The 14,789-nt window shown below is 47.1% G+C and overlaps 1 protein-coding gene across 4 annotated transcripts in view; it reads left to right on the top strand.

Moving 5' to 3' along the window:
• Positions 1 to 14,789, top strand: part of ALPK3 (alpha kinase 3) — a 1,275,893-nt gene that overhangs the window by 936,076 nt on the left and 325,028 nt on the right. For all 4 annotated transcript variants that reach the window (XM_078685238.1, XM_078685241.1, XM_078685239.1 and 1 more), the window contains one exon: positions 5,959 to 6,086. In XM_078685238.1, coding sequence (XP_078541364.1) covers positions 5,959 to 6,086 — 128 coding nt within the window. The remainder of the gene's footprint in view (positions 1 to 5,958; positions 6,087 to 14,789) is intronic.

Genomic DNA, 14,789 nt, shown 5'->3' with positions numbered 1-14,789 from the left:
ATAATGTGCCTACAGCGGTTTGTGACCATGCATTTGCATGACTCATTGTGAGTTGATGTCTTGCTTCATGAGCATTCTCGGACGTCTGGGGATGATTGCTAAATTTGCAATTAACTCAGGACAAAGTGCGCCTCCGTGTTTCCCCAACCGCTGCTCCGCTGGTTTTTGATCCATCACCGTTCTTTAGCCCACTCTGCCACCCCAGTTCAGCACATGTGTCCCTGTAGGCCTGAGCCATTTTGTCATTTATCAAAGGTGTCTGTCTGTACTTGCCCAAGGTATTGGGACTCACAGTAGTGGACCTAGCCATGTCCACATCACAGATCAGGACAGCCTGAGTTGGTACCCTGACTAGGCCAGGATCCACCTCAGTACCCACGGTTAACCCCACTATAGCCTTGGGTTGGGAACTACCACTGCTGACTGTACTAAGGGGTGCAGTTGCCTTAGGGGCTGCCGTGGTAGGGGCTGTACCTTTCTTGGTGCACTCACTAAACCAGTGAGAGGCAGTTTTACAGTAGTTACACCAAGGTTTATTTGGGCCTTCTTTCTTTTTCTTGGAGTTTTGGGACCCCCCTCCTTAGAAGTATTTTGGGGGGCTGAAGAAGACTTATGGTCTTTTGGTTTCTCATCTCCACCCTTCTGGTCTGCCTTTTTCTGGTCACCACCTTGGTTCTGGGGTCTCTGCTTAACCCTGGTTCTGACCCATTGTCTGCCTTCTTTGCCAATTCTTGGGGAGAGGTCAGATCTGAGTCAATCAGGTGTTGGTGCAACAAATGGTTCTGACAATTGTTAAGGATTCGTTCTCTCATGATCAAATTATACAATCCTGCAAAGTCCTTAACCTTACTTTCCAGTAACCAACCTTCCAGAGCCTTAGTGGCACAATCAACAAAGTCAGTCCAGTCCTGAGTCTGAGCCTTTTGGGTATCTCTGAACAACAACCTGTATTCCTCAGTGGTTAAGCCAAACCCATCAATTAGAGCACTCTTCAGGACAGTCTACTTTTTAGCATCCTCATGGCTAACTGTGAGGAGTTTGTCTCTTCCTTTTTCTGAAAAGGAGAGCCATAAGATTGCTGCCCACTGATTTTGGGGTACCATGCAGGCCCTCTTCAAAGCAGTCATCCACTTGTGGATGTCATCCCCATCTTTGTAGGGGGGCACAATCTTGCTCAGGTTTCTATGATCATAGGACCTGTATTTATCCTTAAGGATATTGCTGCCACCAGTGGAATCTAATCCACTTAACTTTTGCTCCCTTGCTAAAGCAGGTTTAGCTTGGGCCAGGGCTGTTTCCTCCTTTTCTATCTGAAGTTGGACAGCTCTCATCCTAGCCTCATGTTCTCTTCTCTGAGGGGAAGTCATTCCCCTTTGAGAACCCCTTGAGGCATTAGAGAGGAGAGGCTCCCTGGAAGGAGATCTTTCCCTTCTATTGCCTGGATTAAGTCTACTATTAGGCCTGGGAAGGTGTAACGCTTCTCCACTTCCATGTAAGCTTAGGTTAGCCTGTCTAAACCTCCTGACTTGGACCTGGCCATCTCCTCCATCATCTGAATCTTCCTCCTCTTCTTACTCCTCTACTTCTGGGGTCAGGGAGTCATCTTCTGCAGAGGGTACTCCTTCACCTGTATTATCTAGAGGGCCTTGGTTAGAGGCCTTCTCAAGATCAGCTGCCTCTAGGACTTCTATCAGGTGTTGGATGGTAGGGTTGGAACCCTGTTTCAACCTCCTTGAGGTACACAATGACCTCATCTCTCGGAAGTTGTGCTATATCATATCTGGAGGGTGCCTTGGGCAGGTCACTTACCACAGGTAGAGAACTGGAGGGTTCACCTGTGCCAGACATGTCTAGTGACGTGTGGTGTGTGCACCTACCTACACTGAGTGTTTACCTACTAGAACCTCTCTAGGAGTTGTAGTCAGGGTGTGCTAAGCCTTTTGGTCTACAACAACTAAGTTCAGTAGAACTTATGTATTTAAGCTTTGTTATATGTACCTATGGTACCTAATGTGATCTTTCAAATGATATCTTAAAGATTACAATTGGTAAAACAACAACAAGCTCAAATCCCAACCGCTGCACACCAATGTGAGAAGTTGGCCCGGTATATGATGTCACTATTCTAGTACACCAGTCCAAACAACGCTTATGGTGATGGTTGTAAAGTCAACCTTATAGACCAGCTCTCCTAGTGGTAGCATGGACAAAAGCAGTCTTAGGCTAAACTCAAGAGGGCATGTGAAGCCAGCTGTTTTACCATACGCAAACCTTTTAATATCAAATGAAAGGACACCACACAGGTTATATATTCAAAATATATAAGTATTTATTTCTAAATCAATCCCCTTAACTCTTTATGAGCACAGGAGCACAAGCGTATAACAAGGGACTTAATATAACATACAATAAGTTGCACAATATGGATAGGCCCTGGTGGCCCGCTAAACCATATGCTAAAATAGTGGTATAAGAACCACGTCACGAACAATGGTAAGGCCTAGGGCCTTGAGAATCGCTGGGGATACACTGGACTAACAGTTGTTAGGGAGCAGGAGGCCCACAGGATGCGGGTGCAGTGTCTAAATGCACACGTGTGCACACATAGAAGTCAATGAGTGCGTAAAGATGGAAAGTTTAAAGATTTAGGAGTCTTCCGACTGGACTAGAACCTAACCACTTGAAACTAGGACACTAGAGGTGTAAACCTTTACAGGAGCACCGCAGTACTCGCGTTACCTCACCCACAGGAAGCGGATGCATAGGTGTCAAAGTGTGTCGGGTTTCGTCGTGGAGGTCTATGGAGCCTTGGAGAAAAGATGCTGCAGGCGACCAGAAGAGAAGAGTCCGGTTGGATCCAAGGGCGGATCGAGGATGAAGAGTACCTGAAAGCAAAGGGGACAGAGTCTGGGTCACTAGCCAGTGACCAGGATGGAACCAGGAAGGAACCAGGCGATGTCGGGTTGCGATCAGGTGCTATCGTGAAGTTTGTCTTCCCTGCCAACTGGACCAGGAGGCGTCGTCGATGGCCAGGTGCTGGACACGGACTGTCCCACAAAGGCTCTTGCTGTCGGCGGTGTCGGTTCTCGATTCGGAGTCAACAGACCTTGGCAAATGCAACCCACGCAGGAATCAAAGATGGCTTCTGGATCAGACCAGCAAGGTCTGATGGGCTGCTCCTTTTCAGGGGAGCAAGGGCCAGTCTGGAGTAACCAGACCAGTGGGGGAAAATCAAAGGTTCGTCGTCACCGAGGCCACTAGCCAACGGGCAAGTGACCGGACAGACGTGTCGAGCAGGAAAATGCAAAAGGGCCCCACGCAGCACTCGGTAAGTGTGGAGAGGTGCCTTTCGGTGCAAAGGATGCTCGGCCCTGGGGCTTCTCAATCCCCAATGCACAGCTTCGAGGGTGCCTCAGGATCTGCACAGAAAGCACTTCGCTGACATTCCAAGATGGCCGGTCCCACGTCTCTCGTCGCCTCCACGGGTCTCAGCTTTGCTGTGGCTGTGGATCGGGCTGTTGGATGTCTGGAAGTCCGGTTCTTGTCAGACTCTGTTGTTCGAGCTCCGGCGGGAGCAACAACAAAGCAAACCGTTGAGCGCTTGATGCTGCCTGCTTGCACAGGGTGGTCACTCCTTGACCACAAGGGAGATTCTTCAGTCTTCTACGTCGAGTAGAATGTCGAAGGGTCCAGAGTTTTGTATCAGAGTTTCAGTCATGATTATCTAAAGTCCTCCCTATATACCAAATCTAGGGGCTGGATTACCTGCTAGGTCCCTCCTTTGGGTGGGACCCAGGAAGGGGGTGGTTACACCCCTTTCCCTTTGTCCAGTTTCGCGCCAGAGCTGGGGCTGGAGTGCCCCAGCACCGGTTTGAACTGGCCTATGCATAAGACACCCTGTGTGCCCTAGGCAGTGTCTCGTTTCATTCAGCCCTCCCTGCCCCAATCCACTATCTCCTGTCTGGGGTGGTACTAGCACCTCCCTGTGACAGGAAACCTATTGTCCAAGCCTCCCTCGCTGGAAGGACTCCCAGCAGCAGGAGGTCAGACTTGTGTCTGTGGCAGCAGCATCCATTTTGTGATGCTGAGGCTCTGGTTAACTTTAACCGGGATTAATGGAAGTAACATGTCTTCTCCCTCTAGAAGGGTGGAATGCTACCCCCGTCGCCAGAATTGTCGAGGGGGTAGTATTCCAAAGTGTATGACACCTTACTCGACATGTTTTGATAAAGCCAAACCAAAGATAGCATCTGACCGCGAGGTACATAATGCACTTAAGAGTATATGGTATGGCAATATCCTGGAACAGCTATAAGGACATGGTTCCGAAAGCTGCAGACAGGCTCAGCTCATGCTAGAGCACCATCTCACATAAAACCAAGCACTCTGCCTTCAGGATTGTTAAGGCCTGCCATAGGAGTGACTTATAGGTGTATATGTGTCCAGATATAAGGTTAGACATAGGTATACTATATCTAAGCAAGGGGTGATTACACGACCTTGCCCCAGCTGAGTGATCAGCCAGTTGTGTCAGTTTGGATGGCCAGCCAGGGGTGGCAAAAGATATGCTGCAGCCCCTGGTAGGCCTTGGATGCACCTATGCCCTGGGTACCTATAGTACACTGTACAGGGGCTCATAAGGTGACCCAATCCCAATTGGTGATGTACCTAATGTACATGGTGTGAATTTAGAGAGAGAACAGCAGGGCTGTGGGTCTGATTAGCATTCCCACAGCCACATTAAGTCGAAAACCAGTGAAGCAAAAAGCAAAACAATGGGGTGACCATAGGATAGCAGACCCTACTCTCCTACAATCATTAATTGAAATTTAAGCTTTCCAACTGCACTGTCCTTATCAACAACAACTTAATGGAGTCTGTTGCTCATGTCATGTTTGTCTGCCTGGCTTATGCTAAACCCAGGTCTAAGTGGCTAAAACCTATTTGCCGGCAACTGGGCACACGGAACCATGGGGACGCGTTGTGCATTTTAAAATTGGATCCTAGACCACTCTTTGCCTGTGGAGTGGTCAAGTTCTTAAACCACACATGGATTATCAGGAAGAAGGCTCAGATAGGAGCATCACAGCAACCAGGAGGATGACATCTATACTCGGTTGCCCAAGGGTTCATAGGTTGGCACTCATGTTTAAATAGTTTTTAAGCACATGCAGTTTATTGTACATAATCACTCTGTAATTCTGTCCTGAGAGGGTTCAAAAGGCAACCAAAACGACTGTTGGGTATTAGGTTTAACCAAGGTCGCTCTAAGTGTGACAATACTGGGACGCTCGTCCTTCCCCCATTTAACACCATTTTAAGTACTTTCTAACATGTTAATGCTGTGCCAATCGCCTTTTAATACTGATACTGCTCCTTTGCTGTAGCCTTGAATCTAAATGAACAATCTGTATGTATGTATTTGTAACAACTACTGCATGAATTGTCTACTTTTATACCTCTTTTTTGTTATAATTGGCGCTCATTTTAGCATTATTAAGACCCAAGTTATTGAATTAAAGCTTATACAACCACAACAATTTAATGCCCCTTGCAAAGTTATACCAAGAAAAGGAAATGTAGACATTATTATTCGATTTCCAGAGTTACTCACATAGATATAACATGTTTGTTACACGTAAAACCCATACATAATGTTGGAAATTTAATGCAGTGATTATCCACAAATAAAAGATTATAGTCTTCATGAAACAGAGAATGCTTTCATATTTTTAACCTGGTTTGCTGAACAGATTTGGAAAATTAATCCCAAGGAGTAAAAGTGCAACCTTCCGACTACACTGTATTCTAAACCTTTATCTATGCTACCCATTTCTAGGTTTCCTTGCACTTGTTTACCTCAGTAAATAACTGTGATGACCATGAAGCAAGAAGGCCAATTCACTGTACCTTTGTTTTTCAGAATAAAATGTAATGTGTTGTCTTCTTTTCCCACAGTGCTGGTGATGAAGGCCAAGTTGCACTGGCCATTGTTCAAGCCTCCAAAAATGACTGTGGTGTTTATCAGTGCACAATTAAGAATAAATATGGGACAGATTCAACAGACTTTCTTCTAAGTGCTGAAGGTAAGTGCTCTCTTTTGTTTGCTCTTCATTAACGTTCATTCAAGCATAATCGCGCTACCTATGTACTGGATCCAGAAGGAATAGGTCCCCTTTTCTGAATAAGTTTACGTCTTTTATCCCCCATCGTGGCTATGGCAGGGACAGCCTAACAATTTCAAAGAAAAGATTGCAGGTGTCCCCCGCTAAGACACTTTGAGGGATGGTTGCCTCCCTACTCTCCTTTATAATCTTTGTAGCTTTATCGAGCACTCAATGCTTAGCTCTCAGAACCTGGTGTAAAAATCGACTTGAGGTATAGTAAATGAAACACCCAAAAAGTGATGTGGAGGCTGCTTGTAATAAGTCTAACCCTGGCAATAGTTCCGGGTAGCACTTCAACCATTGTTCATTTGCTCACCATGCCACCTTAGTTATGCATATGCAAATCAGTCTTGACCTTGTTCCTTATGGGAACAGTGCAGCTCGAACTACCATGGCAACCCCAGTCCTAATTGTTAGGAGTGATTGCAAGTGGCTGAGATTAATTAAAGCATTCCATTCATCACCTTCTTGTTCCTGCGGTTGATGGCCTGAGTACAACTTCATACTTCTCTCTCAGCGCGGGGACACGCCGGGGCGCGTAACCAGGCGCTTTATAAAATCCCATAATAATAATAACAACGGGTATGCCCAGACGTGGGTCGAGTGCCCAAGTTGCCACTGGAATCAAGCTATACGCTGAAGAGCCATATTCTGGTTTAGGGAGGACCTTGTGTGGCAGTTCATGTTGGACTGTTAATTCAAGCATTCCATCCATTACCTTGTTGTTGCACTTGAATTTAAGTCAGCTGTTCCATCAGGAAAACTATTATTGTGTTGCTAATATCTTTGGCCCCATTTTACGTATCTGCACAAAACGTTCCATAAAGGTGCTACGTTTTGACTAGTTTGCACATCGAAGGTTTCAGGGTGATCTGTCAAGTGGGACTACTTTCAAACTGGGGTCCCAAAATGCAAAATCCCTTGCATTTTCCATGGACTTCAAATTATACCAAATTTCGCAGGAAGCTAGACTGTGCTTTTTGTGATTTGGTGTATATCCGTTTAGTAGTTAATGACATCAGTGATGTCATAAAGGATGTCATAGAACAAGTCATGAGTGATGTAATATGTAAGTTCATAAGCAGTGCATGGTGGGGGGCAAGTTATATTTAGCTCGACTAACTGTTACTGGAGAACTTCTGCGTATTCTGGAAAATGTATATTTACCAAGGATAAAATTGAAATGTGATATATAATGGTTATAGTATCATCATATCTGTGTGCGTTGTGGAGGCAGCGTTGGAAAAGGGATATAAAAAATTCCACAGTGTGAATATGTCCAACTTTTTGGTTGTTATGGGGCTTACACACACTGCAGCGATGGAGTTGGAAAATGGACTAAAAAAAACTGCATAGTGGAAATGATGTTATTGTTCTAGTTGCTTAGAACAATTGTTGCTGTGGAAAGCTAGAAAGGACATTAACTAGACATATATGTATATGTATAAGGGGGGCGTGGCTACCCAAGCCACGATGGCGGACGCGCTCTGCTGAGGCTCCGCTACCGTGCGACCCTGCAATCTACACCATCTCGTCGACTTGAGCAGTAAACCGCCGTTTATGCCGTCGGAACTGAAGCTGCACCCAAGGAGGTTGCTGCAGTCCTGTGAGCAAAATAGATACAAAGGATGCCTCTGGTATTTCTTTTACGGAACCTTTTAGTTGGTGGACAGATACTACAAATTGTCTGTCCAAAAGTATTAATCTACACACAGAAAAAATCTAATATTCTTTGTTCATCTACTAGCTATCAAAAAACATAATACCAACGAAATTATACACAAACACAAAAAATTGGTTTAGGTTATTTGTTTTAGTCAACCCAATTTTTTCTTTACACTAGAATTTTTTGATTTTGTTTCAGTTTATATATACAAATATCCAGGCGTCATATGTCTATCTACATATTAATTATACATTATACAACAAAACATAAACAATACACATGAACAACACAATTTTTACCCTTATTAGCCCGGGTAGAAATGAAGCCCAATCTTTTACACAAGGAAATTCATGGCATACTCTTTTTAAGCCTTAATTCCTTTTTCACAAACACCATTTAGTCACAGAGCCTAGGAAGCTAAAATAACTTTATGCTTCTTTTTTTCTAAGAAAAGCTCTCGTAGGATTTGTCACAATCAATTCCACATTTAAATGGTGTCGGACTTTAGTAGATGTCGACGCGTTTCGGCCTATCAAAACAATTAGAGGCCTCCTCAGGACTTTGGGCAACAAGTACAAGAATACCTATAACAAAAATAATAACAAAACAATCAATACATATTTATCTACATCTACGACTGTAAACAATCACGGACACAAGCGCCCGAGGGTGCCCCTAAAGTGTAAGGAGAAGAAAAATTTGTAAGGAGAAGAAAAATTCTCGAGGTCTTGGCAACATGCTAATTAATAAAGGAACCTCAAAAGAAAATCCAATAACACCACTTAAAGTGCACTAGTCTTTATTGTGATGAAACCATAATGCACCAAACACCAAATTGAAAACGATATATATTACGTAAAAGTGCAACCACTGCCAAGAATCACAAACAAATCGAACCTACTAACATTGAGTTGTGTAACAGCTCATGGTACAACAGATGTCAAGGCCAACCTCTATCTCTCAACTCCGAGGGAAAATGATCTCCTGCACCTACCACTACCGGTAGTGCTACGTAATAAATTTGACCAGACTCAGAACTCCAGGTTTCTAAATAAAATATATATAAAGAACAAACAAAGTGTAAGCTAAAATGTACTCCACATAATAGCATTTAAGCATAGTTGTAAGTTCGGTAAACGCACCAAGCACTCAAATGTGCCCCTTTACTTACAAGTCAAGTCATCTCCAAACGGAGACGGGATGCCGTCAATATAGCAGTAAATCTCGAGTCAATCCAACAAATGGATGTAGCCCCTTTCGTATGGCGTGATTCACTCCGAAATTCAGATGTCTCACGTTCAAATTCCCGGAAGGACAGACCCACCCCGGATATCTGTCTCCTTCTCAAGGGAATGCACAGAAACTAACAACAGACCATTCCGGCATGGAAGATTAGAAAGAATAAACTGACTAACTTTTGCATGGCCTTATCCAAAATGGTGACCAAAACGGAGTTTCTATATATTACACAGCCACCAATATCTTCAGGTAACGGAAGTGGTGATGTAGGGGATTCTATAGCGATCCTACAACAAATAAAAAGTGATCCTGATATAACAAATCTAATATCTATATTAGATGAATAATAAAGACACCTTATATCCCAAATAGTTGCCAGCGCCTCTTACAATCTGAGAAGGTTTCATATATATTACAAAATATACAATGAGAGGAATTTATTTACAAGTACATAGTTTCATAAAGCAACAGGAACAATTCAGACAATTTTATATACATAGAGAAACAGTGCCTTTCTATATGTTATAATCAGACTATTTATAATTGCGAACACTATTCAGCTAAGTAATGCCCAAACCTCATCTTTGTCATTTAACCCTGTTTTCGAAGTCTGATATTTTTCAATCAGTCTTGCTTCCAGATGGTTGAGTTTAATCTCTGTTTCGCCTTTACTTGGAGTCGTCACACAACACAATACTGACCAGTACATGTCTGTAAAGGAATGGTTGTGTGTGAAATAATGATTGACCAAAGGCGCCCCTATGTTCTGACACTTAATCCTGGATTTATGTTGTAAAATCCGGGTCTTAACTGCCTGAGTAGTTTGTCCAATGTAAAATTTTTCACATGGACACTTAATGCAGTAAATCAAATTTTTCGAATTACAGTTAGAGAATCTTCTTTGAATGTGTGTATTGCCATTGATGTTAATTTCTTTCGAGTCCTTCGTCAAGTCACATGCCACACAATTGTGGCACTTGAAATGACCAATTACTGGGGGCAAACCCAGAAGATCTCTAGTATCTTTGGGCATTATCTTGCCCGTATTACTCTTGGCTCTCACTAGTTGACTACGAATGTTTTGCCCTTTCTTAAACGCAAACAAAGGTTTGGGTATATCTAAGTCACCTAACAATTTCCAATTTTTTTGAATCACCTTCTTGACCTTATTAGCTCTTGGATCAAACGTGAGTACACACGTCAATGGGTTAGTGGTATTATCCTTTTCTTTCGGTACCAGCAGGGTGTCTCTTGGGGTGTACCAAGCTCTTTTGAGCGCAACTTTCGTTAATCTTTTAGGGTAACCTCGTATAATCAGTTTCTCTTTTAAAATATTGGCATGGAAGAAATATTGTTGTTTATTACTGCAATTTCTCCTGATACGGAGAAATTGACCGTACGGTAAATTTTCTTTAAGGGTACGGGGATGATTACTGCTAAAGTGCAATAAAGTGTTGCGGTCTGTAGGTTTTGTATATAGACTGACACACAAACTCCCGTCCTCATGTTCGATGTAAACATCCCAAAAATTGATTTTATTTGAGTCACTTGACATCGTAAAGTTAAATTCTTGTGTACGGTGATTCAACCAATTGTGAAATTCAGTAAGTTCTGTCCCATCTCCGTTCCAAATCATAAAAATGTCATCTATATAGCAACACCAAAACTCCACCTGATGTTTAAAGGGGTCGCTGTCGCCATATATCCATTTAAGTTCGAATTGGCCCATCACTAAATTGGCAATTTCCGGAGAAAAAAAGTCCTGTGAGCGGCGCATTTCACGGAGATAAAGGCGTAAGCAGACCCTTGGCCTGGAACTAACATGGCGGCCACCCGACCCTGACCAAGCCCATCGCCGGCGCTGCTCACCGGATCCGGCGGGAAGTCCGACTGCTATCCACAAGTGCAAGCGGAGCGGAGCACAGCTGTGCGCTTGCCTCGGCGCCCCATATCTCGAACCGTCACAACACCGGGAGCTCCGGGAGGGCGTAAACGGCGCCATAACGCCGGAACTCTTTTGACCCCACTGGCACCGGAGTACACGTCGGAGTTACCCTGCCCAATGCACTGGAGACAGATCCTGCGGCCAAGAGGTCTGGGAGGAACAACCCCCCCCCCCACGACGGCTCCCCCGACGCTGCCTATCGTGCCAACCACAGCCTGACCCCAAGATGGCGCCGACGAGCGGGACGCTCCCGCGTCTGCCGACTACATCGCCTGCAGCCTGGATGTGAGCGGCTCCAGGAGGTGAGCATGACGCAGCCATTTGTAATCCATCGGCCCTGCAACCCTCCTCACCCTTGCTCGCCACCGTGAACTGAGAGGTGGGGCAGTCCATGCCTGACTTCACTATGGTGCCTGCAGGGACAGCCCAGGCATTGTAACTCAGCCTTAACTGCTTTGCCACTGCGCCCCCACCCATACGGGGCACACCTCGCCAGTAGACATCACGGATTGGACCCCCAGTGGGCATATGGGCACGCCACCCTCCACGACGCCACAGAGATTACTGGACTGTGAACGCGCAGAGCGGGGAGAGCCCCCACGCGGGGTAGGAAGACAACACCTTTCGCCGAAGCAAGCACCGCACTGAGACCCGGCCTACTACTACGACTGGCGGTGCGACAGGACAAGCCCTGCTGGGGCGTGGGCGACCTGCGAACTCATAACGCCCCCTATACTAAGCGGTCTACAAACGGGGCAGCGGTCTCGCGGGGGTCCCTAGATCTGACCCATTCCCCACTGCCTGCACCACAGGTGAGAGACTGCGCGCCCAGAGTGACAATATGGGGAATCCCAGGCCCACGCAGCAGACATTGGTCCCCAAAACAGCGCCGGAGAATCAACCTCGCAACACCACGCTCACCAAGGCGCCCACGACCCACCCAGACCCAACCATCTTGGACAAACTAGACCAAGTCCTGGCGGCCATTGAACTCTCTCGGGCCTCCATGGAGGAACGCCTGGGTACCCTGACTACAGACATAAGCCTGGTCCGCGATGACCATCGAAAGCTGGCGGACAAGGTGAGGGAGGGGGAAATCATCCCTCGCAGACATGCAGCCCACTCTTACAGCACAACAACAAACGATACGTACAGTTTTGGGGCGACTGACTACAGTGGAGGAGCGCATTGACGATTTGGAAGGGTGCTCCCGGCACTGTAACATCCGCGTACTGGGCCTACCAGAGGGCATTGAGGGTACACACCCAATCGAATATGTGGAGGCGTGGGTCAACTCATTCACCCCGACCAAGGACCACACCACTTTCTTCTCCACAGTGCGGGCTTACCGGGTACCTGCTGGCACACCTCCACCCGGCAACGCACCGCGTCCATTTCTGGTGAAATTCCTCCACTTCCAGGACCGAGATGCGGTGCTGCAGGCCGCCAGACGCGCGGGTCCACTTCAAGTGGAGAACAAACACGTCATGATTTTCCCAGACTACGCGAGGGCGGTGCAGAAGCTGAGATCCTCTTTTCTTGAGGTAAAGCGCCGATTGCGGGCAAATGACTTTCAATACTCCCTGCTGTATCCTGCCCGCCTCAAGGTGATCCACGCAGGTACCACACACTTATTCTCCACCGCCGTGGGTGCATGCGAGTGGGCGGACCGCCACTGCACGTTAGACCCTACGACGAAGCACCACCCAGGCGCACCCAAAGGCCAACACGTAACAGGAAACGCGACACACAACCACCGCAAACGGAGAGAAGACAGAGCCAGAGAGAGTCCACGGGGCGCCGCACGATTGATTCCCCTGACTTGGAACAAATCATTCAGGAACGTCGCAAGGCTCTCCAAGCAGTGACTGATTTAGGGACCCTCCCACTCGAAGAGTATGTCGAGGGGATCCCCCACCTTTTCTCAACCGGAAGCGACGATGACAGCAATGAAGCCCGTTCCTCGGCTAACTCCATCACCTTGCCCCGGCTATCCCTCGAACTGGCGACACTATACCCTGAGGGACCAAACAAAGAATGCCGAGCACTACTCTGACCAGATAGACTCATGGAATCGGCCCCTCCCAAACAATGGCAGCCTCCATCTCGCACCACGAAATGACCGACTCACTACCATCTCACTCGACGATCAATGATCCTTCCAACGCCCCAGCGGACCCAGCCTCGCAGGCGCGAGCTACCACCCCCACGCATTAACATGTTCTGTTTCCCCAGTTTCCTTCTACCCTACACCACATCTGGGGCACAGCTTTCTGGGTCACCAGCACACCTTGGTGGGCGGAGATGTCAGACATATGCGGACACCACAGGGCTAGACCACCTCGATACATTGGCCTTCGCCACTCAGCGCCACACTACAGGGCGCAAGCCGTGATTCTCAGACTTCCCAATGTCAAATGCAGACATTAGCATCTTAACCCTGAACACAAGAGGCCTCCACACACCGCGCAAGAGGTACGCCACATATGCCTATATTAAACGTCAACAAACGCACATTGCACTCCTACAGGAGACGCATATCACAGCACCAGAAATTGACAAACTACGAACACGGTGGCGCGGCACCATATGCGCCACGTCATACTCGGCCTTTGCACGGGGGGCGTTAATTTGGATCCGCCCGGGCATTCCATTCCTGGAAATGCGTAGAGTGGTGGACAGAGAGGGCAGATACACCCTGTTGGAGGGGGTGCTGGATGGCCAGCCAATCCTGGTGGGCAGCATATACGCGCCGAATATTGAAGACAGGTTCTGGGATTCCCTCACTAGCGTTCTGGCCCAATCTACATCCATCCCGTGGATCCTGGGGGTGACTATAACTGCGTGCTCGACACTACTCTTGACAGATCACACCCACCCCCGCACACTCTCCCGCCCTTAAACAGACGGAACGCTTCCGCCGCTGGGTTGCTCAATGGGCGCTGGAAGACGCATGGAGAGCGCATCATCCTCACACACGACTTTACTCATTTCACTCCATTCCCCACAACCTACGAGTCCGATTGGATAGATTCTTATGCACCCCGTCACTAAAGTCCAACACACAGATTATCTAGGCCGTGTCCTCTCTGACCACGATGCTCAAGTATTGCGCGTACAATGGAAGCCTCCCCACCCCCCGGTTCCGACGTGGCGCCTCCCCAGGGACTGTCTGACAGACCAGGTATTCCGACATGACCATGCACAAAGCATTCAGGAATTCTTCACTCACAACGCAGGATCCGCCTCCTCTAGATTAGTCGAATGGGACGCTTTTAAGATAGTGGCTCGGGGGGGAATGCATGAAACAAATAGTAGGGGTACGCCGCACACTGGAACGCACACTTATCGACACTGAGCCCAATTGGCGGAGGCTAAAACACAATACTCCTCTGCTCTAGCGGACCTGCGCAAATAAAATTTTAGGGCCTACACCACTCGCATGCACAAAGATCGGGACAAGACTGGCTGGTTAGCAAAGCAAGACACAGACACCAAACCCATCACTGAGATAATAACTCCCACTGGGGACCTGGTGCGTTCCCAAATAGACATCCTTACTGCTTTCCGAAACCACTCCACCGCAGTGTATTGTACCCCGCCGCATCTCCGACTGGAGACAATAAGCCACTTCCTAGACCCGCTTCCCCTCCCGCGCATCACAGACGTGGACAAGACCACACTAGATGCACAAATAACAGCGACTGACATATCGGGTGCGGTCCGCGCATTAGCTCGTAATAAGGCGCCAGGACTGGACGGTCTACCTCTC

This window comes from Lissotriton helveticus, chromosome 3_2, assembly GCF_964261635.1.
Source record: "Lissotriton helveticus chromosome 3_2, aLisHel1.1, whole genome shotgun sequence".
NCBI lineage: Eukaryota > Metazoa > Chordata > Amphibia > Caudata > Salamandridae > Lissotriton > Lissotriton helveticus.
Note: the sequence above shows the minus strand (reverse complement) of the source record. Positions and strands in the feature narration are given on the sequence as shown.